The sequence below is a fragment of the Neolamprologus brichardi genome, chromosome 19 (genome assembly GCF_056152115.1).
Source record: "Neolamprologus brichardi isolate AB-2024 chromosome 19, ASM5615211v1, whole genome shotgun sequence".
Lineage (NCBI taxonomy): Eukaryota > Metazoa > Chordata > Actinopteri > Cichliformes > Cichlidae > Neolamprologus > Neolamprologus brichardi.
Window position 1 is genome coordinate 1,150,786 of NC_142122.1, and position 23,917 is coordinate 1,174,702.

Here is a 23,917-nt window from a genome sequence, read left to right on the forward strand (position 1 = left end):
AACACTATGAACAGTAATGTTTGTCTTCCTTATTGCTGTCTGTTCTTAATAAAATGTATTTCAGCATACTTCAAGTAAACCTGGTGAATCACTGAACTCTCAGCTTCATTAAAATGGATCATTACAGGTAAATGTAATATAGAGGTCCCCATTTACTCCATAACGCAATGATTTATTTGGTACATGTATACAGATCTATAATTATAATCTAAAACTAAACTGAGCGACTTTCAGTGACTTGTTCTAAAAATCAACCTACAGTCATTTTACAGTCATCAGAAATATGAGTCTTGGCTCTATCACAGAGCAGGACCATGATAGCAGTGAAACATCACATCATCCGTGAGCGAAAGCTGGACTCAGACATGTCAGTATTTCACAGATTTACTGATGAATCCCAGTCAGAGAGAAGTGGCTGTGACAGAATCGCAGCAGAGAGAAGGACAGAAGGTCAGAGCTCTGAATTCAAGGAGCAAACACACAAAACAAGACGGGAAGAAATTTTAGACGCTGGAAATACAAAAAGCAAATGAAGGACAAGCTGGTAAAAGGTGGATGATGGTCAGCAGTAGAATAAAGTGGATAAAATAAAATAAAATGCAGTTGGTGGCCCGGTCTGAAATCTGAGAAACTGTGACTGCAGTTTTTAAATTTAACAATTATTTGTGATGCTGTGTGTGTTAATAATAGCAAACTATATAAGGACAATAAATAGAGGAAAGGTTTACAGGAAAATTAAACATTCCTCATGTTTTCATCTAGTTTCCTTGAACCCTGAACAGTTTTTATTCTCCTGCTGCAGGTTTGTTTTATTCTTGTCACACAGTGGTGACAATTATTGAATAGATTATATTAATGGACCAACAGGTTTGATTACAGGAGCACAGCCGTGTGTTTAAATGAGACACAGAGATTTAAAAGAACAAACCAGCTTTAGTGAACCGAACCACAGATTTGACAACCACAGGTTTTTATGCCACAATGATGAAAAAGAAAATGACAAAAACATTTAATACATAAAACTACCAACATAAAGACTTGGCCACGTGTTAGTCCTCAGGTCTCAATGTCGGGTGCACCCTGATAACCTGACTTTGAAACGATTCCAGAAAAATCAGATTACACAAGTTGAATTTCCATGAAAATCCCAAACACCATTCACACGAGGAGAACATCCGACACAGCAGCTTATTGTACACAGTAAAAACTTATCTGAAGGGTAGAGCCAAACATTTCTGGGGTTCAAAAGAAAATAAGAATCCAAAAATGTGAATCCGTGGTCTTAAGCATCACCAGCTGTGTGTGAAAGTGTGGATGAGACAGTGGAAAAGAGGGAAATCCGTCTCTCTGTCTCTGTAAGTAAGTGGGCTAAATCACAGGAGGAATCCACCTCAGCACCTCAGGACCTGTCAACAGAAAGGGTCAGAGGAATAACACAGATATTAATTATGCTGTTCTAGCTAAAATCCACAACTTAGGTCTTTGCAGGCATCATATTTCACATCAATTTGTAGGTAAAATATTACAATTTGCAAAAAATAAACATTTGTCTTGTTGTTATCGATCGTCCATCTGGGCCTTAGAGTTTCTGATTGTCATACTTTTATCTCATTTAGTGCTCAGTTCTGATAAAAATATTAGATGATTTTAACATCCAGATGTTGAAAATCAGTTACAGTAGCCTTTACATTTAGAATAATGGATTACACATGAGGACTCATCACAGCAGGTGTCTTTCTGAAAGTGCTGTAACTACGTTTAAGGATCTGCTGTTAAAAAAAGTCTCAAATGAGAAGTGGTCATGGGCCGGCTGAGTCATCTGGATTTTTCCATGGTGTCCCTGTGGTCCCGCCTCTGGGCGGAGCCCTCGTCACTACACCTGTTATACTCACCTGTGGGAGATCCAGGCCAATCTGCAGGCAGTATTTAAGACTAGAAGAGGAGTCAATCTGTTTCACCGTCCCCAACTGCAGCTTCTCCACACCTCCATTAACCAACCTCTCCCTCTGTTCATCGAGCCCCCTCCAAACATTCACTGCTGTGCCTTAGTTTCACTGTCACTGTTACACACTGAAGGAGGACGAGGTTCATCCAGGTGCACACTGAGGTTTATTGCTCTGAAACACAGCAAAACAGCCGTTCTGTGTTACTGACGGCTTCTGTTACCATAACTGGCCTGTGTTACTTTTGTAAGGGATTACTGGGCCAGTCACTTATTTGTCAGAGTGACTGTCTGCCACCTACTGGTTACTGAGTTAAAGCAGATGACTCGTAAGCTGGAGAGGAAATGACGTGTCACAAATTTAGAGGATCATCATTTAGCCTGGAGAAATAGTTTGTTGCTTTATAAGAAAGCCCTCCACAAAGCCAGAACATCTCACTACAACCCTAAGAACAACCCCAGGTTTCTCTTCAGCTCTGTAACCAGGCTGACAAACAGTCAGAGCTCTGTTGAGCCAACCATCCCTTTAACACAGAGGTGGGGGAACTCCAGGCCTCAGGTCCCGAAGGTTTTAGATGTGTCCTTGATCCAGCACAGCTGATTTAAATGCTAAATTTAAAGTGCTGCTCATAGGGGGTCATATGTTGGGTTTTTCTCTGTATCTATGAAGCGCCTTGAGGTGACTTTTGTTGTGATTTGGCGCTATATAAATAAAATTGAATTGAAATTTGGCTTATGTATAGTAGTGTATTGGAGCCATTTCCCCCAGCACAACTTTCTCTGTTATTCACATAGGCTGAAGTGTAACGTCGACACAAGGTGACAGTAGATGACACCAATAACGAGCGATACAAGCTTTTTACACTTAATGATGTGGAGACAGAAACATGGTGATGTTTGCTCATATGCTCATGTCACCACTGAGTGTGGTTAATTTATTGCTGACTTCACATGAGCCGATTTTGGAAACATCGTTTTTTACAAGCTGGTTTGCTTGCTGAAATTACTGCTTCGTCTGGAAAGAAAAACAGAAAGTTCCAAAAATTGACTCGGGACTCTGAGTTATTAGAGAGGCATGACTGGCGCTGCTCTACAGACTTCCCTGCCTAAAAGGAAGCGATAAATACAGCGGGATGGTGATTATGTTGAACGCCCATTCCTTTTCTGCTCTGAGAATAACATGAGTGCATACAGCTGGCACAGGGTTTTACTTGATAACGAAGAAGCACTCAGAAGCCTCCTGGGCGAGGTTTTCCAGGCATGTCCTACCGGGAGGAGGCCCCGGGGAAGACCCAGGACCAATGTTCCCTCTAAGCTGCGCGCATGCGCAATTGCGTACTGCTGACACGGTCTCTGCGCACAGAAAATCTGCGTTGCGCACAACAACAACAAAGAAAAAAAATCTAACCTGAATTGAAATTAAAATTGAAACTTTAACAATTCTGTTCTTCAGTGTTAGTCAGTGACTGGCTGCTCCTGTATGGGATCAGAACAATGCCACCTTATCCCAAAGTCCAGCCAATCACGCGATTCACATTAGTTTAAACGCAGCTAATCAACGTCGTTGACGGGCTATAACAGCTATGGTCAACCTGGACATCTTTCACACCAATGTCATTTATATTTAAACCCAAGGAGAAAACAAGATCCAGTGTGTGACCCTTTACATGTGTAGGGCCAGAAACATGCTGCCTAAAGTTAAGACTGTGATAGTCATGAAGTCAGCAGCCATATTGATATGAAGGTTAAAATCTCCCAACATTACCACCTTCTCTAATTTAATAATGGATGATAGGAGGTCGTTAAATTCAGTTAAAAAGACTCCGGCAGGGCCAGGAGGTCGGTAGATTAAAATACAATAAACGGTGTGCAAAGAGCAGACCTTGATCATCTGAAGTTCAAATGAGATAAAAGAATCCGAGTTCATCAGTCTGCATGTGAATCTGTCCTGGTGCACAACAGCGAGACCTCCGCCACGTCCCGAAAGACGTGGAGTTCCGATGACTGAGCAGCCAGTCGAACAAATTTCCTTCAGATGTATATAATCCATGTTTTGTTGCCACGTCTCAGTTAAACACATGAAGTTGAGAGATTCCTTTATAAAAAGATTGTTTAAAATAAACGATTTGTTTGTGATTGAGCGAGTGTTGAGCAGGGCAAACCTGATTGATGACGTTTGGTTGGTGCAGTCAACAGCTGACTGCAGAGGCACTCGAATTAAACACCTGTGCGCACCTCTACACCTGTTACGCCGGGCAGTGACTTCAGGGCTAGCTGAAGCTAGTATCCATAGTGGTACATCACCTCTGCCATCAAAACGGTGGTCGAAGGAGGGACGCAAGGTGAACATCAGACCATAGATTCCCGGCTGGGAACTGAAGTGTAACGTCGACACAAGGTGACAGTAGATGAATTGGTCCAAAAAGCGAATCTTCGGGACCTTCTCAGTCGCACCTGGACACCGGCCCTGGTTCCCCTACTCCTTCTTTTCTTCGTGTTAAATCCCACCGATATGTTTGGAAACATGCACTCAGGTGAGGAACACACAAAGGGTGGAGGGAAAAAATTCCTGTAACTGTCCCAGCTGTCAAAGTAGCTCTCCATTGAATCTTTGATATACAACAAAGATTGTGTGACCATCAGGGGTGAAATGACCCCTCCTCACTGCCTGAGCGGCGGCCTGAGCAGTGGCTTGAGCGGCGGTCATTGCCAGCAGTCTGGGCGTTGCCGCCGTTCCGGGCGCGCCCAAGTAGACTATAGAGAGTGATATAAACTTATTTAGAATTTACCTGAGTGAAAATGTCTGGAGCACACCAACAGATATTTAGATATCAATGGAAATACCAAAATAAAAGCTTAAGGAAACCTCCAGAAAAGGGAGAACCGGGTGTGGGGGCACTTCCGGGGTCGCGATCCTTCCAGCGACCCAAAACATCCAGGAGTTCCAATAAACATTGTGGGAGGGCAGCACCATTTTAGCAGGCCATGAATCAAAATAAACACTCTGTTGGAAGGAAGATTGCTACGAACCATAGAAGCAGCTCAGAAGAAAAGGACGGTACAGAGACAGATTGCGTCTGGATGCAAAGAGACGGTACTTGCAAAAAATAGCGTGCAGTGGAATTGTGGACCCGTATGAAATAACGGCAGTGGAGACTGAAGACCAACCGCTATTGACTTAGCCTGATATATTTTCGTACCTTGTCTGTGTAGTCAGCGCATACACAGCGAACCAGTTTCGCAATTATAAATGTCTGGAGGCGCACATCCAATTCACCGAGGATTGGGTACAAGATTTGGCTATTTTCAAGCCTCCACGTCGCGAATACGTCGTCATCCAAATTTAGCTTGAAGGGTTAGTGCAGCATAAATTCATTCATGAGGGGGAAATTACAGTGAGAACTTGTGGAGGCTCTGTTAGATGGATAACATAGTGAGTTCAGTGCACTGATTGTCCTGAAGGATTTAGTCATTCTCTATGGTTAAAGAAATTGCACTAATTACTTCATATTCACTATAAATAATCCTCATTACACATCTTTGTTTGTCACTACAAATATTTTAGTTTTACACTGTGAGATTATTATATTATCTTATGCCACCTTATTCCCCTAATTTGTGAAAGTATTATGTAGTTTTAGTTTGCCTCCTGACTTAGAAGAATGTGATAACTATTACATTTATTAGACTGCTGATTTATTGTGGATGAATGATGTTGTTTTATGATGCATGATACTGCTGTGTTATAAGAAACTCAGTTTTCAGAGAATCGTGGCCTTATTTGTCTGATTAGAAAAAAACAGAACCTACTGCACAGGAAGCCAAGGTCATAACTTAGAGAGAAAGAATGTGGATGTTTAGCTTTTACTAGGTGGGGGCCTCCTGAAGCTATAAGAATGTGAGAAATGGTCAGACACATTGAGATCTGCTGTGACCCTCCCATCCGGATGTATTGCGCAAAAGTGTTGTATGGAATAAAATGATTGTTGATTGAGCATTTCTACACCGAGTGTTGTTAACTGAGGATTTAACAATACATTGGTCAATGGCCTGCAGAATCTCCTTATCATATTGAGTGATTCGTAATTGTAACTTCAAGTCAAACTTTATGCTTTCTCCATCTTGAAGTGATTGCATCCTCGCATTACATACTTTAGGTTCGTTCTCTGCTGGTAGATTTAAAAAAACAAAACAAAAAAAGAACAGGCAGATTTAGAATATAACACGCAGCGTTCTATAGATGGACACATAAAAACACTTTATTTGTTACATTTATGATGAATGGATTTGAAAGTAGATTAAACACATTTATGTCGACAATATTTCTCAGCAGTAGCCATCATATCATCTGATGTCCACAAAACAATAAAACTGATTACATGAAGACAGTAGTTTTTATTTAGATACAAGAAATTACTCTAGTCATAATAAAAAGGTCAAAGCTTGCTTGTCCATTTCAACTTTAAATGCGTCACTAAATGATATTACCATTTAGTTTATAATATCATGGTGAGGGCATCAAAGTCAGAGCCTTTTCAAACACCATCACAGAATCATCAGCAAGCTCATTAAGGAAATAGTTGAGAACTTTGTAGGTTGTAATAAAAGAGAGGCCCATAGCTGTTATGGTTCCAATTACTGGAATCCATCTGCTCACTTCCTCTGCTGCCATTGATGTAACTGGCCCTGCAAGTGAGCTCAAAACCTTCATGATGAGCTCTTTGGTTATTTGCACTGAAGCTAGTTCTGATTTAATGACAGCACTCAGATCAGTGTACCGCAAACCTGCTTTGTGAGCGAGTCTCTCTAAAGATGACTTATCCAGCTCAAATCCAGCTGCGTAACCTGTGACAACTGTAACTATCAAGCTCAGATCAACAGCGGCAGAAAGTCCAGGAACTGGAACAGCTGCTCCAACTGCAGACAGAGCAGCCCAGCATTTTATTTTAGACTGAAAAGCTTCTTTTTTCTTCTTGATGATCTCCAGGCTGATGTTGGGCATGGCAAACAGCAGAGCATCTCTCTTGTGTGCAGGAAGGTCTCTCTCTAAGGTCTCATGTAAGAGAGAGAAGTCGTACAGGTAGAGCTCAAAGCTGGACACCAGGAACACCTGTGGATCCTCAAAACCTTCTCTCCGAAGACCTGTGTTATAAAAGATTAAAAAAAAATAGTTCAAAGTTTAACTTTACCAATTTAATCAATAAATAGTGATGCACTTCTTTGCACTGAGGTATAAAGCAGAGAGACTGATGAAAAAAATTGATTTAAACAAGAAAGAGGCAAAACAGGTCTGTGAAGGTTCTCAGTCATTCAGGTCATGGTACTCTAAGGAGGGAAGACAAGCGTCTTGATTTCTTTAAGTTTTTTGAAATTGTTTCTTTCCAGAAGCGTCTTTAGTTCTAAGAGCAAATGGTGGAGAGTGCAAGATTTTTAAGCCTTATTGGGAATGTCCCTTAGAGGGTCGCTGACCAACTATTGATCATCTGCCTAATCAAACGAGGCAAGGTGTGAAAACTGGTATGGATCACAATCAGCCAAGGTTTCGGTTGAACCCGTTGTGAGATCTTGCCCAACTTATCATGTGACTCACGAAGATCAAATGATCTAAGATGTGAGTCGGGGTTAAGGCGTCTGGAAGATGTGAAGCATCTTCAAGAAATTGAAAGAAGTCCAGATGCTTTTCTTTCCAAGTTCCTTAGATTTAAAACTGAGATTTTACTTGCACACATCACTGTGGCTGGATAAAACCCAAACTCTTTCAAAAAGTTAACATGTTGCAAAGATGACATACAAAATCTGTAGCTTTTCATGCAGATACAACAGATTATTATTGGTAGCTCACAGAAAAGCAATATTATGTGAGTTATTTCTGAGTGATTCTCTGCTCCACAATGCACCACTACACCCAGTCTTTGTGTTCCCCATCTGCCAAATCCCACTTTAACCATGAAAAGGAACGGAGGACAGACTGGACTCAAATACACACTGAGGGATGATGGGAACAAGACACAGGTGCAAACGATGACGAAAACAAGGTGAAAGGAAGTAAAAATAAACACAAAGCACAAGAGACAACTACCTACCAAAATAAAACAAAGTGTAGTGTGATAACTACAGATGTGAATTAACTTAATACAGTGGAACTGACATCAGAAGATTTACCTGAACTCAAAATAACCACAAACTAAGAACAGGGCTAAACAGCAAAATACAGAAAAGAATAATATAACCAAAAATTTACCAGTGACTTTAGAAGAGGCAAATAAGGCAAACAAATAATAATCAGAAAATTAAAAAAATTAGAAAGAACTCAAGGTACTGGGTCAGTGATTTCAGACCATGACAAACTTGTGGACAACAGTGGAAATTTAATGAAGCTGATGAAAGTTACACTTTTCAAAATATGAATAATAAAAAGGTAAACTCGCCTTGAACGCAGTCTTCTCTGATCTTTGTAAGAGTCCTCTCTTCACTGAAGTCTCTCTTTCTTCTGTCAGCTCGTAAATCGTTGTCAACCTTTGAACGAACAAAGTAGAACTTCTTCTCCATCCTCTGAATCTCCTGAGCCAGTTTTACGTCATTTTCTGTGAAGCGATCAGCTGAGATGATGATGAAGAAGTCAAACATCTCAAATCCAACAAGCTTCAGGTACTTATCAGCTGGAAACCTGGTGGTGCCGATTCCTGGAAGATCCCACAAAGTAACCTTGGGATAGTTTGGATGGGGGTACGCTGTGACCTCTGAGGTTGTTTCTACAACACCGGTCAGGGCCGCTCCCTCATCTCCAACTTTTATGCCTCTGAAGGCGTTAACAAAGGTGGATTTACCAGCACCACTTTCTCCTGTGATGGCGATATTCAGTGGAATATTCTTTTGTTCTTCTAAATATTTCTGGATTTCTGCAACTGCTGCAGCATCATTGTTGTTCAAAACTTCTTTTACTGCAGCATTTTGATCATCCATGCTGATCCTTAAATAGAAGAAACTGTTAAAACCATTTTCATATTGTTTTTTACTCCGGACTATTCATACACCATCTTGTATATACACAATATAAATACACACAATGTAAATGCACATCTGACATCTGGCACAGTACCTGTAATACCTACAGCATGTTCTAATCGCTCTAATAGGATATTATGGTCGACAGTATCGAACGCTGCACTGAGGTCTAGCAGGACAAGCACAGAGATGAGTCCACTGTCAGAGGCCATAAGAAGATCATTTGTAACCTTCACTAAAGCTGTTTCTGTGCTGTGATGAACTCTGAAACCTGACTGAAACTCTTCAAATAAACCATTCCTCTGCAGATGATCTGTTAGCTGTTTGACAACTACTCTTTCAAGGATGTTTGATATAAAGGAAGGTTGGAGATTGGCCTATAATTAGCTAAGACTGCTGGGTCTAGAGATGGCTTTTTGAGTAAAGGTTTAACTGCAGCCACCTTGAAGGCCTGTGGTACATAGCCGATTATTAGAGATAGGTTGATCATATTTAAGATCGAAGAATTAATCAATGGCAGGACTTCTTTGAGCAGTTTTGTAGGAATGGGGTCTAAAAGACACGTTGATGGTTTGGAGGAAGTAATTATTGAAGTTAACTCAGAAAGATCGATTGGAGAAAAAGAGTCTAACTTAACATCAATGGTACTAAGAGTAGCTGTAGATAATATTACATCTGTGGGATGATTATTGGTCATTTTTTCCCCCATTGAGCTCTGAGATGCTTTCCAACTGTTCCTTAATTTCTGAGTGGTGTATATACATTACAATCCAACAATGAAATGATCAGTGTTGGGCAAGTTACTTTGAAAAATTAATTAATTATAGTTACTAGTTACTTCTTCAAAAAAGTAACTGAATTACAAGATTCTAAAAGTAATTAATTACTTGAAAATTAACTATTGCGTTACTTAAAAACTTCTGGGGTCCAGGGTATAATTGGCCATTTTAACTACTTTTGATGTTTCCTCTACATTTCACCTTTAAAAACTATTTACTTTGCCTTGTTTGGTCTCAATCTTTTCAGCATGACTTTCTTGACAGACTGTATTAACACAATTGATCTAAAATCAGACAAAAAAAACTAAATCCGAGTAGAAAAAGTTACATTTTTTTACTGTAACAACCACAAACATGTTTAATGAATCATGTTTCATAACTTTAAATTCAAATATAAATTGTCAATTTTAAAATCATACACACAAGTTTTGCAAACAACAAAGTTATTTGCAGTCATTTACCTTTTACCCTTTTTTAAAGAACCATTTCAAACTATTTACAGAACAATCAGCTGTTCTTCAATAAGATGTCACACAAATTATTTGTGCCACTCCAAAAAATAATTTCTGTCCACTATAAAGGAAACATCACAGCCTGATACCTGCACTACAAACACGCTAAACGTCACAAATCTCTCACATCTCAAAACTCTCGCTCTCCCTTTTTCTGCTCTCTCTCTCTCTCCCTCTCTCTCTCTCTCCTAAACAGCCAAATGTCATGTCGCCATATCATTTTTTTATTGGTCGACATGGTGCATTTTTCCACCAGCACGAAAGGGCTGTTTTTTGTTGTTTTTTTTCTTGCTCATAAGCAGAGAGTGCTCGCTGTCCTTAGACAGTAAACTTGGCGAAACTATTCAGGAAAAAACGCCGCGTATATTTTGTTTATCATGACTCTGGTTTTACGTGGCCTATCAACACAATTTATAAACTGGTATATGTCACCTTGTTGCTTTGTCTTTAAGTGGTCATGTGATTGTTTACCACGACTACTTTTTTCTTCCTCAGTCAAACAGCAGCAGTGATTGTTTTGCCTCCTGAGCTCCAGGTGTTGTGTCAAAAAGTGATCGCCGCCCGCAGAAGCGCGCAGCTGCTTAAAGCTGTAGCGCTCAGATTACTTACAGCTACTTCCGTGCAACTGATATAAGGTGCAGTAAGCTGAACACAGCTTCAACCGTCTGTTTGTTGTAACGGCGGTTAATAGTAATTAGTTAGATTAGTCGTTACTGAAAAAAGTAAGGCTGTTATTCCCATCACTGGAAACGGTTCATAAAAAAGAAAAGAAACCATTCTACCTTAAAGTAACATCATCAAATGAACGATTGTCCCATGCATTCAATTTCTGACTCTTTCTTTCATATCTCACATATAATATATTCGTTAATATGTAATAGTAGTGAAAATGTTAAAAAAAAAAAAAATTACAACTCAACTACAAATCTTTAAGACTGACTGGTCACAAAATTACAGTGAGCTTTATTACTCTTTATTACAGGTGGGCACCATGAATGAAACAGACTGAAAAACACAGAACTGTAATTTTCTGATTACACAACATGAACCTTCTGGATATCACATGCTTACAGCCAGTGAATTAGCTGAAGAACTGTCACTGATTGTTGCTATAATATATAAATCATAATAATAGCAGATACTCACTCAAATGTCTTCCTTCCTGAATAGACTAGACCTCAGATAATGCTTTCCTGTAAATTCCTGAGTGATTAAATAGCAATTACACAGATCTTTCATAGAAGAATGAACTCCTTTTTCAGATGGAACTCAGTTTTAAGTCAGTGAGTTTTAGCTTCCAGCTAATAATGTTCTGTTTGTTGCAAGGGTGAAAGACTGGTTCTACCTGAAATGTGACTTTTAAAAACAGAGGAGGAACTCTGGCTATTTTTATTTGTTTAGCTTTCAATTTTACAGTCAAATGTTTTCAAATCACAAGCTCTTTATAACTATATATATATATATATATATATATATATATATATATATATATATAATATAAGAAAAACAACACAACAGGCAATGCTGATTAAAATGGCATGAATTGTTTTATGTAGACAATTCCATTGGATTAGTGGGAAAAGAGTGAAGAGAGAAAGCAGAAAAGGGATTTGGGTTGATACGGATCACCTGACTCAGTACAGTCATGGTGTAATGGTCTGGTGACAGTAAAGGCTGTTGACGTGCAGCCCATTGTCTGTGATGACAGTGTTTATGTTGTCTGTGTTTCCACTTACCATATTAACCACAATGTATTTGTGTACTGTAACATTTATTGGCTTGGTGGCATCCTCTCTCATAAATTGTGAATAAATTCCACAGGCAGCATTAAAACATTGCCATATTATAAGGGACGAGCCTGAGATGTGTTGTAGATCACAGCACTGTGCGTGATCATTAGATATTGGTATTTGTGTGACCACCATATGGAGCATATGACCACTGTAAATGTAATTGAGTGAATTTATTGAATTGTTGTCCCCCTAGTGGTAAAAATGCAGAAGTGCCTGTTACAGGGCGAGTTCATGGTTGACCAACCTATAACAAAATTAAAAACAAAAAGTTGGAGATTGTTATGCTCTGCTGTTCACAATGAAACACTTACCCACATCCTTCCTTTCTGATTGTTTCTGTAAGTCTAAGAAAGAATATTACAGCCAATGTCGGGAAGGTTACTTTTAAAATCTATTCCACCAGATTACAGAATACATGCCCAAAATGTATTTTGTAACATATTCCATACGTTACTCTATGACAGTACCAGATACCAACACAAACTAGATGTTTAAATCTTAATATAAATGAGTAACAGTAGGTGGACATTAGGTAAGGCTGCACCTTTTTGCAGCGATCTCGTGTAGAAAACTATTCCACGCGTTTATAAAACAGGTCCGCGGCTCCGAACCGTAGCAAAGGGACCTAGCACTTTTTGATGTGGCGTCTTCATTGAAAATTATATTTATCATATTTAATAAAATGATGAAAAAGACTTTTTGTATCTTCCAGCATAAATAATTTTAATGCAGTGTTTGATGTAATGTGATAAGCACAGGTGTGTAGAACAGAAACTGCTCTGAGTGTGTTGAGTCACTTTGATGTGTGAGGAACACAGCCACGGTGCTGACACGTTAGTCCGTCTATGGCATTTCCAATGTAATTGAGCTAACTACTAGATACCTGGGACAAATAGTGAGTGAAGGGTTTGAGATTGGTTTATGTTTTTGTGTGTTTTTTAGAATATAATTCATGACTCAGTGTTGGATATTGTAAAAGCAAGTCAGTTACATCAGAAATGTAACATTGTATTTTTCATTTCAGTATCACAGCTCTGACTCCCGAATGTTTTCTGTGGACCTGTTACGTAATCTGCAAAGCCAGGAACTAGCTTTACACCCTAGTGAGTGCAGAATAATATTTAACATCTCAAGTGTTTACAGCTTGCCTGTTATGGTCACTGACCTCTGGGCATCTCCAAATGTGAGGGTTTTTTTCCTCTTGTGTTTCAGGTCTGCCTTATTACCACAGCTGAGATGAGTTGCAGCTCGTCAGCTACTGCAGATCTCAAAATGCCACACCTTTTCCCGTAAACTGTGTAAACTTGTGAAGCTTGGTGTGTTGTTTTTGGGTGTGTGAGTAAAGGTGTGTCTTTACAAAGGCAATTGTAGTGATTCACAGTGGAAGCAGGTAGAGGTTCTCTGCCTTTTTTGTCTTACACCTTTTTCTCCTGTTTTGTGTTTAAACTGGGAGCTCAGCCTTTGTACTTTGTTCTGTCTACAAGCAAACAGTCATTTAATGTTGTTGTTGTTTTTTAAGCTAGATAGGGTTTTGTTTGTTGTTTTGGCCTAGAAGACCCTTATGCTTAGAGATGTTTATTTTTGTGCTGTAATTGGTTGTTTGCCAGTGAAGGAAAGAGATCTTCTAAAGACTGGTTGATTTGGGGGATTTTATTTTGTAAGATAATATAGGTATTGTGTTTACACCATAATTGTCAGAAATGAAACCCACTGAAGGACAGTGGATGTTTATATAGGAAATCCAGTAATATTTATTGCAACTACATTTGTGGAGACTTTATTTTGAAAGTTTAACACACTTTTAGCACATTTTTAACCGTGACCCTTTTAAAACACTGTCAAAGTCCACATATGTTACACATGCATCTTCAATATGATTCAACACAGGCAGGTAATAAGGAGCTTTAAAACTCCAGAGTAGGCTGGGCACAACAAAATTAAATCTTTCAGTTTAACAGTTTAACTGTATAAAACTTCAGACACAGAACAATCCGATTACATGTCATGTTGAAATTTGAACACAAGAACAAGCAGCCATTCACACCTGTGAACATGTATTTATACATCCAATGGATGCCTCGGAGAGCAACTTGGATATCTGGCAGGCAGACAGCAGCAGACGGGGATCTAACCAACAACATGCCATCCTCCTCCCTTTGGTCCAGAGAATATCCTTCTAACCATTATCAAGTGTGACGTGTAAGCATGCTGCAAAACCCTCTAAGTTCTTACGTCAACCCTAAAAATTTTAACCCAAACATACTGCTGGACCCTCAAAACACATAGCACCAACTCATTTGTGGGCACAGTGTATTGTGTGTATATATAAAAATAATAATCACAGCAGTCACACATGTGTCCACTGTACCATCTGGAACTCTTCTTGTTCAGCACTCGTAATAACACAAATACTAAATCCTCCTGTTTGTAGCAGTGTGTACACCTGAGACTGTCACCTGTCTGTCTGTCCTGCACTCTCTCTCTGTTTCTTTCTCTCTGATTGTGTAATAAAAGTATGAACATGTGTTTATAAGTTACACTTGTGTTTGAATCCTGCAGCTTATCACACATTTGATTTCCATGTGTGACAACCAGAGATGGGCAGTAACGCGTTACTTGAAGAAAATAATACATGCTTAATCTCAACTCGGCTCGACAATTGCAATGCACTTCATGCTGGAGTCAGCCAAGCATCCCTCTCATGTCTTCTGCTTGTTCAAAAAGCTGCTGCCGTCTCTTAACTGGTACACAGGCATGAACATGTCTCACCCATCCTGTCCTCCCTTCATTGGCTTCCAGCCCTTGGATGGTGTTACTGTCATGGTCCTGGGTCTGTGACCCAGTGTTTTGATTTTGTATTATTATTTTTTTATTAATCTGTGGTTTCTACTTGGTTCATGTTTACTAGTGTTTCTATTTTGTACTTCTAGTTCTTAGGTTTTGGATTCCTTTGCTCCTCATGTCACTCTGGTCGCTCTACTCTGTTTCTGTAAGTTCAGTCCTTGGGTCCTTCTCTCATCTCCACACGGCTTGCCTTGCAAACCCTGACAGTTTCACTTCTTATCCGAGAAGCTTCTTCAGTTCTGAGGTCAAATGGTGGAGAGTCCCAGATTTAAGCCCTGGAAGGGTGCCTTTATATATTAGACAGGCATCTCCGCTTCCTGTTTTTAAGTCTCTTTTGAAAACACGTCATCAATAGTGTTTGGACCAGTGTAGGTTTATATGCTCTTTTTATTGCATTTCATTTAATGTGAATGTGTAAGTGGTTTTCTTTTCTTTCATGTCTTGTTTTGTTTTTGGACAGAGTTTTGGGCAAACCTGCTGTTTCTAAATGTGCTATATAAATCAGTTGGATTTTGATGGAAACTATGGTTTGATTAAGAGAGAAATAAAATAACCAAATATATGTTCATCAATAACATTTTATTAATAACAAACAGGAATGATGGTGCTATACATTACTTTTCCTATCTCTATTATTTGTGTTCCTCACTGTGAGCACTGGAGGGAAGTGAACACGATAATTTAAAGTCAACAAGACACAAAAAAATCACATTACACCATAAACTCTTCATTAAAACATGAAAAACACCCACATGAAGATTATCTACTACATCTGCTACTAATAAGAATGTAGTTCACTTTGAAGGTCATGGCCACTCAACAGTTGTCATCACTCAATTTTAATATGATCGGCTTTGTTTTTGTATTGATGTGAAGGAAAGGAAATTTGAGTACATGAAGCTGGGAGAAGTTACATTAAGGAAGTTAAGGAAATGAGCTCTGCTGAGGCTGTGTCTAAGTTGAAGTTGATTGTTTTTTGCCATTTACTTATTTCCACTCAGAGCCCTTTCAAAGACTTTCAGAGCATCCTCAGCAAGCATGTCAAGGAAATAATTCAGAGCTTTGTAGGTTGTGGAAAAAGACAAGCTCATTCCTGCTGCGATTCCAAATACTGGAATCCATTTGGCTGCTTCCCCTGTTGCTTGTAGTACAGCTGTCTCTGCAAAGGAGGTCAACACCTTCATAATGTGACCTTTATCTATTTCTTGTTTAGCCAGTGAGGATTTCATGACATCACACAGATCAGAGTATGGCACACCTGTGTTCTTAGCAAGTGTCTCCAGTGATGGTTTATCAAGACCAAACCCATTTACATACTCTGTGACAACAGCAGCCATCATGCTGAGGTCAATCGTTGCAGGAAGTAAAGGAATTGGAACACCTCCTGCAGCTGCAGACAGAAGAGCGTTGTATTTTATTCTGGACTGAAAAGCTGCTTTCTTCTTGTTGATGATCTCCAAGCTGATGCTGGATGTAGCAAACAGCAGAGCATCTCTCTTGTGTGCAGGAAGTTCTCTCTCTAAGGTCTTTTGTAAGAGAGAGAAATCATACAGGTGGAACTCAAAGCTCGACACCAGGAAGACCTGTGGAGACTCCACGCCTAGTTTTTTAAGACCTGTGTTATGAAACAAATGAAATGTGATTCATTATCAGATTTAATTATTTTAAATATGAAACATTGAAGGTCACACTTGTTTGTAATGAGGGGAAACACAGAGACATTAGGCCAAATTATGTGAGGAAGTAAGGAAGGAGGGAAGAATGGATGGATTAACTGGTAATATTAGTTTACATAATCAATCAGTAGATTCATCATTTCCTGCTAATCTCAGCATGGGCCTGCAAGTATCATAAAATCTGACAAAATTAAAGACATCACAAAAAACCCCTAAACAAACAAAGAAATTATGTCATGACCAGTTAATGCAAAGTACATGGCAGTATTATTTTTTAGAAAACAATACAGGACATAATGGTTAAAAACAAAGATAAGTAATTCCTGAGATCAAGGACAAAAAAAGATTTTTATTTTCTAAATAATATATTTTGATCCTTCTGTACCATATTTGGATATTATTGTTATACAAAGTTGGGCTGTTTTAACATGTTTTGGTAATCTTTTGACTCTTTTGTTGAAAACTTATTATTCAGCTTTTAATTATTACAGCTTCAGTCAGATACATTTACAGAAGCTTGTGTTTAATCTCCATAAGAAAGAGTCACATTTAGAAGCATAAAACCAAAACATTTGAAGTATAAACAAAATGACATATTTTTATCGGGTGATCATAAGGGAACAACACATATCCTCCATTAAAAGAGAAAAATAAACAGAAAATCCATATGAGGAGTTGACAAGTTGTTGACTGTGGTGACAAACTGGTAGAAAACAAGAAATTGTTGAATTCAAAATGAATATTAAACTTTAAAAACGTATGAAATATTGCGATACATGGCTAAAACACTACATAATAATTCTATTTTTGCATTCACATGCCAAAACTAATCTCTAAAGGACTTATTTACGTTGGCATGTTAAGATGCTTCCTCTGCTTTCCTCCTTATTCTCCGTGTACTTGTTTTCAAAACATTCTCTTCTCTTTATTTAAGATGAGTGATGTTCTTTATTTTTCCCTGTTTCACTCTGTTGCTCCACCTTTCGCTTTCCTGTCTGAGAAACTCTTCCTTCTTCTCTGGCTGGCTATTCATTTTGTATCTCCTTCTTTTTTAATAATCTTGGTTCCTTCTCTTCTGGTCCTCTACTAACAGGTTCCTATTTGATATTCTAGCCTAAAATGTACCATTTTGTAAATACTACAGTAGAGATGGCATGATACCACTTTTTATATCAGATACAGATATCATAAATTTGGATATCTGCTGATCGTGATATGAATCGGATACAGTCTATTTTATAATCAAACTGTTTTTTAATGTCTTTCTGCATTTTGTATATTTGTATAAATAAAGATTTATTTGTAATAAAGGCTTAATTTAAGTAGATATAAGCTTTAATCTTAAGCCTAATCTTAAAAGTAGAGATAGTGTCTGTCTCCTGAATCCAAACTGGAAGCTGGTTCCACAGAAGAGGGGCCTGAAAACTGAAGGCTCTCCCTCCCATTCTACTTTTAAATACTCTAGGAACAACAAGTAGGCCTGCAGAGCGAGAGCGAAGTGCTCTAATAGGGTGATATGGTACTACAAGGTCATTAAGATAAGATGGGGCCTGATTATTTAAGACCTTGTATGTGAGCAGCAGGATTTTGAATTCTGGATTTAACAGGAAGCCAAAACAGGAGAAATCTGCTCTCTCTTTCTAGTTCCTGTCAGGACTCTTGCTGCAGCATTTTGGATTAACTGAAGGCTTTTCAGTGAGTTTTTTGGACATCCTGATAATAATGAATCACAGTCGTCCAGCCTGGAAGTAATAAATGCATGAACTAGTTTTTCAGCTTGCCCATGCTGAAAACATGATTAGTTCAGTACATGAACTACATGAACTACAGGTTGTACTAAAACTACAGTAAAAGGCAGATTACACCCTTGAGATATAAGTGAGATAAAGATCACTTAATAAAACAAAATTCTGGCTTCATAAAATTTAAACGGGAGGAAATGAGAGCTCACTCAAGATTTTGCACAGTACTGTACAATATCTGGCAGTAAAAAATAAGTCAGTTAAAACTTCCATAAATAAAGGGAGATTGTAACATTAGGCCACTAATGGATTTATTGATCTGTTGTTTTGTTTTGTTTTTAAAAAGAAGGTGTACAGATAAACTTCTGAAAATCAGCATGACTCAAATGTTTCTGTTCATTCAAACAAAAAATGTAATAAAGCACCTGCACTCACTACAGTATAAATGATAAAATAGAAACTCACCTTGAACACAGTTTTCCCGTATTTGTGTAAGAGTCTCCTCTTTACTGAAGTCTTTCTTTCTTTTATCAGCATTTATATCGTTGTCGATCTTTGAGCGAACAAAGTAGAACTTTTTCTTCATCCTCTGAATCTCCTGAGCGAGCTTTACATCATTTTCTTTAAAGCGATCGGCTGAGATGATGATGAAGAAGTCAAACTTCTCAAATTCAACAACCTTCAGGTACTCATCAGCTGGAAACTTGGTGGTGCCAAATCCAGGAAGATCCAATAACATAACCTTGGGATAGTTTGGATGAGGGTAAGATGTGACCTCTAGGGTGGTTTCTACAACACCAGTTGGAGCAGCTCCCTCGTCACCATCTGTCAGGCCTCTGAAGGCGTTAATAAAGGTGGATTTGCCGGCCCCAGTTTCTCCTGTGATGGCGATATTTAGTGGAATATTCTTTTGATCTTCTAAAAGTTCTTTAATCTTTGCAACTGCTGCAGGAGCGTCATTGTTCTGCAGATCATTTCTTACTGAGGCACACAAAATGTCCATGTCGACCCTTAAATAAAAGAAAAATACAATGACTGTACAATATTGTTGTTCTGCAGATCATTTTTTACTGCAGATAAAAGCTCCATGCTGATCCTGAAATAGGAAACGCTGTTAAAATCACTGCATTATTTTGAACTGCAAAGGCTGACATCAAGACGCCTACCAGTGGCTAGAAAAGGCCAGCTTAAAGGAGCAAAAGAACAGGCCGTATGCACCTAATCCATAGAGGCCACAGAGTTTCTATCTGATATTTAGACTTTTTATCTGATTCAGTGCTCAGCTCAGATAAAATAATTATTGTGGGTGATTTTAACATCCACATAGATGCTAAAAATGACAGCCTCAACATGGCATTTAATCTGTTATTAGACTAAAAGCTTCTCTCAAAATGTAAAATAACCCACCCATCACACTCTAGATCAGGCGTCTCAAAGTCCAGTCCTGGAGGGCTGGTGTCCTGAAACCTTTCAATGTGTCCCTGTTGCAACACACCTGAATATAATTAGTAGGTCATTAGCAAGAGTATGCTGAAGTGCAACCCCTAACCCTTCTCAAGTCAATGTAAGTGTTTGGAAAAATGTACTTCTAACAGTACTTTCATTGCACCATGTTCATTCACTCATCAGCTGCTGCAACATGAATCAAATGCCTGAATTGTCACCTCAGCATGCAGACAGGTTCTACTGAGTCTTGCTAATGACATACTAATTATATTCAGGTGTGTTGCAACAGGGACACACTGAAAGGTTTCAGGACACCAGCCCTCCAGGACTGGACTTTGAGACCCCTGATGTAGATCTTGTTTTAACATATGGAATAGAAACTGAACATTTAACAGTGTTTCCTGAAAACCCTCTCCTGTCTGATCATTTGATAACATTTACAATAATTGATTACACATGACAATAAAGAGCAGAACAGCTACCGAAATTCTACTCTCACGGAGGCTGACTATGATGTTAGTAATTTCACTTCTTCACTGCGTATGACTGACTCCTCTAACCCAAGATCCCAAGCAGTGATTTAATCTAATCCTTGTGTGTCTTTGTGTGTGAAGCACTACCCCACAAGCTGAGGAACACAGAACCATCATTTTGAAATTGGTGATACAATATAAGCTATATAAGTCTATTTGAAATGATCGTGGCAACTAGATGAAATAAAAACAAAAATAAACTGCAATAGAACTTTTCTTTGCAGCAATTACAAAAGCATTACTCACTCGAGTGTCTCCTTCCTGATGAGACGGCAGCTCAGACGACTCTTTCCTGTAAACTAAAATGGTCACAGGAAGAAGATACCGTTCACAGATAAATGAACTCTTTTTTTTTTTCTGCAACTTAGTTTTAAGCCAGTGACAGTTTTAGCTTCCAGCTGTAATAAACAGTCGAGTTTAAACCAAAGATTGTTCTCTGCATTTCTTGTTTTTAGGGTGGAGTACAGGTTCTACCTGAAATGCTACCTTAAACTTTTAAAAAGGAGGCGGAGCTGCTGCTGTTTCTGTCTCTTAGCTTTTGGTTTTAAAGTCATAGGATTTGAAATCACAAATGTAGCTCTAATTTAATATTTTTAATGATAGATAAAATGTTAGCAATTATGATATTTCTTCACTTTGGAGAGGCTTAAATTCAGGCAGTACAATCTGAACATGGAGCTCTAATAAACAGTGAGTCTGAAAATCATTTGACTTTCATAACAGGAGTGTCATGTTGTTCCACAGAGCTGCAGTTTTCCACCTCTGGGCAAAGTTGTTTCAGACCACCTTCTGTCCGCAGCTGGTGGTAATTTGTTTACCAGTTGTGACGTTGAACCCCAACACACGCACACACACACCGTGGTTATGGCAACACACACTTCTTTGTTATAACTGTGGTTTCGGCTTAACACACGGGACACAGACACGCCCGACGCAGTAGTCGCTCTGCCAATTCCTCGACACCTCGCCTCCGCACCGCCCCGGGAGCGCACTGTGCCACCGCTCCTCTGCAGCGGGCCAGAGACCACACCCGCGCCACACCAGTATTTAAGACTGGTGCACTCAGCAAGTCCAGGTTGTCCAGTAACCTTTGTTAGTGAAAGGCCAACAAATTATTGTGTATGTTCATAGTGACTACATATCGCTAACTGTCAGGGGCAGGGTTTGTGACCCAGCATTTTGAGTTCATTTTGTGTTTTTGATTTCTTGTATTATATTGAAAATATGTTAGGTTTTGTGTTGGTATTATCAGTTAGGATTTAGTTGAGTGTTATTCTAGTTTATGTTTTCATCTTTGTCCCCTTATGTGAGTCTGTTCTTGTTCTCTGTGACTTATATTTCTTATCTTTGTGTGTTTCATGTTGTCAACCGGTGTTGTCTTGGCCTCTCTCCATATTTCCTGGTTTATTTTGACAGTCTTGTTTCTAGGTTCATTGTGCTTAGTGTTACTTTTCCCTGTGGTGTCATGACGTTCATTTGTGTCAGCCGCTTCCCCATGTGTTTCCACTTCCCTTGATCAACTCTTGTATGTGTTTAGTGTCATTCAGTCTTTATGAGGTCATCTGTGTTCTTTCCTTCTCCTCATGTCTAGTTCCATGTATGATCCAAGTCGTGTTCATGTTTCATGTTGTTGATTTTAATAGTTACTTACACGTTCTGGTCTGAATCTTGTTCATGTCTGTTTTCATAGTAATTACAGTAATCACAATCATAGTTTCCCCAGTTTAGGTTTTAGTTAAGTTTGCCCCTGTTAGTCTTTTGCTCTATCTTCTGTATTCATGTTAATCAGCCTGAACAAATGGCTTGTTTTTGTTGGAAACTCAGTTCCGTCTCCTTCAGCGTCTGCATTTGGGTCCTCCTTCTCACTCCTACACAGTCTGCTTCTGCAGACTGTGAAACTTACGTTGTTTCACTTCATGTGTTTTAGTAATCCCTCGGATCCTCATTTCTCTAAAACAATACTCATGGCCACCTGGACGCTTCAGAGCCAGGATTCAGGATCTGTATGTTCGCCGCTTCACCTGCCTACCTCCCTGCCACTGAAACTGGGATTCTCTGGATCATTCTGTCTGGACTCACCACAAACAGGATACTCTTCCGGTTAACCGGTGGATCTCCTGACTTGTTTAGCCGCATGTTCTCCTTAAATTGCTGGCTGTCTGAGTGGTGTCCCAGAAACGATGTGGGCTTCATAGATAATTGGCAAACCTTCTGGAGGAAACCTGGTCTTGTTAGGAGAGATGGCATCCATCCCACTTTGGATGGAGCAGCTCTCATTTCTAGAAATATGGACAAATTTATTAAACCCCTCAAAATATGACTATCCAGAGTTGGGACCAGGAAGCAGAGTTGCAGTCTTACACGCCTCTCTGCAGCTTCTCTCCTCCTGCTACCCCCCCAAAAACCCATCTCCATAGAGACTGTGTCAGCTTCCAAAAAGACAAAAAACAAACTAAAAACCAGCAACAAACAACTTAAACATAAAAAAATCACAAAGAAAGAACAATACAGTATCCACATCTGAACCAAAGAGTAAAACAGTGAAATGTGGATTATTAAATATTAGCTCTGTTAGTACATGACTTAATAAGGGATCCACAAATCGATTTACTCTGCCTTACAGAAACCTGGTTACAGCAGGATGATTGTGTTAGTTTAAATGAATCAACACCTATTATAAGTGTTGGGGAGTAACGGAATACATGTATCGCCGTTACGTATTTAAAAAGGTGATATTCAAAATACAGTTACTTTGTTGAAATGAATGGATTACACGGCGGTCTTTTCCTTTTTCATATGTTAGGCTATGCCTTCTCTACTTTGCAAAACACACATTAAGAGGCTCTAATGTCTGTGTCTCAATCTCGCCGCCCATGTCACCTCTATTTGCGGCCCGCATAATGACATGAAGAAATATTTTTAAAATTATTATTCAAAAAAGTATTTAATACAAAGCCAACAGGCAGAATGCTACAGGTATAGCTCTAAAGAATGTAGCATCATAGGCAGTGTAGTCCGTGCTGCAGGGAGAATGGACTGCCATACACGTTATGTGTCTGTGAGCGAGGGAGGGAGAAAAAGGAAAAGTACGAGCTGTCATCGAGCAGAAACGGGAGCTGGAAGCATGTAAATATAATAATAACCACTGCAGCCAAGAAGAGAGCCTGACGAGCCCAGCTGTAAGTAAGCTATTAAGACTCGACTGTACACCGTGTTTGTGCACTGTTTTTATTTGATAACAGAGTCTGAGACTTGACAAAATACATGAAGACAGTAGCAGGCTAGACTACCTAGAATACAAAGGATCAAAAGAATAAACAACATTAAACATAAACAAAAACCAGATTACAAAAGGTAGTAAGAACACAATGCTTAACACATAGGAATCACTAAAATAAATAAATACCTGGAATTAGTAAACCTATCTCCAAACAACTAAACTCATAACTAAAACCAAAACAGAGGATGCTTAATAATAAACAAGAAGTCCAAAATTACAACACTCAGGGTTCATGACCCTGAGTGTACAAGCGTGACCAGAACCTTCAGGAAGAGTTCACTAGTTCTGACAGCAAGCAGGTATGGCACACTTGAGCTGGCAGCAAATCTCTACAGGGATGATTAATCAAGACATCAACACTGATC

At 39.0% G+C, this 23,917-nt stretch overlaps 2 protein-coding genes across 2 annotated transcripts; both read right to left on the reverse strand.

Moving 5' to 3' along the window:
* Window positions 1-6,446: 6,446 nt before the first annotated feature.
* Window positions 6,447-8,905, reverse strand: LOC148097114 (interferon-inducible GTPase 5-like). The gene is made up of 2 exons (XM_087833262.1): window positions 8,371-8,905; window positions 6,447-7,084 (listed from the first exon to the last, which is right to left on the reverse strand). The coding sequence occupies exons 1-2, from the start codon at window positions 8,903-8,905 to the stop codon at window positions 6,447-6,449; spliced, it is 1,173 nt and encodes a 390-aa protein (XP_087689388.1).
* Window positions 8,906-15,858: 6,953 nt separating this feature from the next.
* On the reverse strand, window positions 15,859-19,296 carry LOC102779203 (interferon-inducible GTPase 5-like). Its single transcript, XM_087833263.1, has 2 exons — window positions 18,759-19,296; window positions 15,859-16,490 (listed from the first exon to the last, which is right to left on the reverse strand). Exons 1-2 carry the CDS (start codon window positions 19,294-19,296, stop codon window positions 15,859-15,861), a joined length of 1,170 nt encoding a protein of 389 aa, XP_087689389.1.
* Between the last annotated feature and the right edge of the window lie 4,621 nt (window positions 19,297-23,917).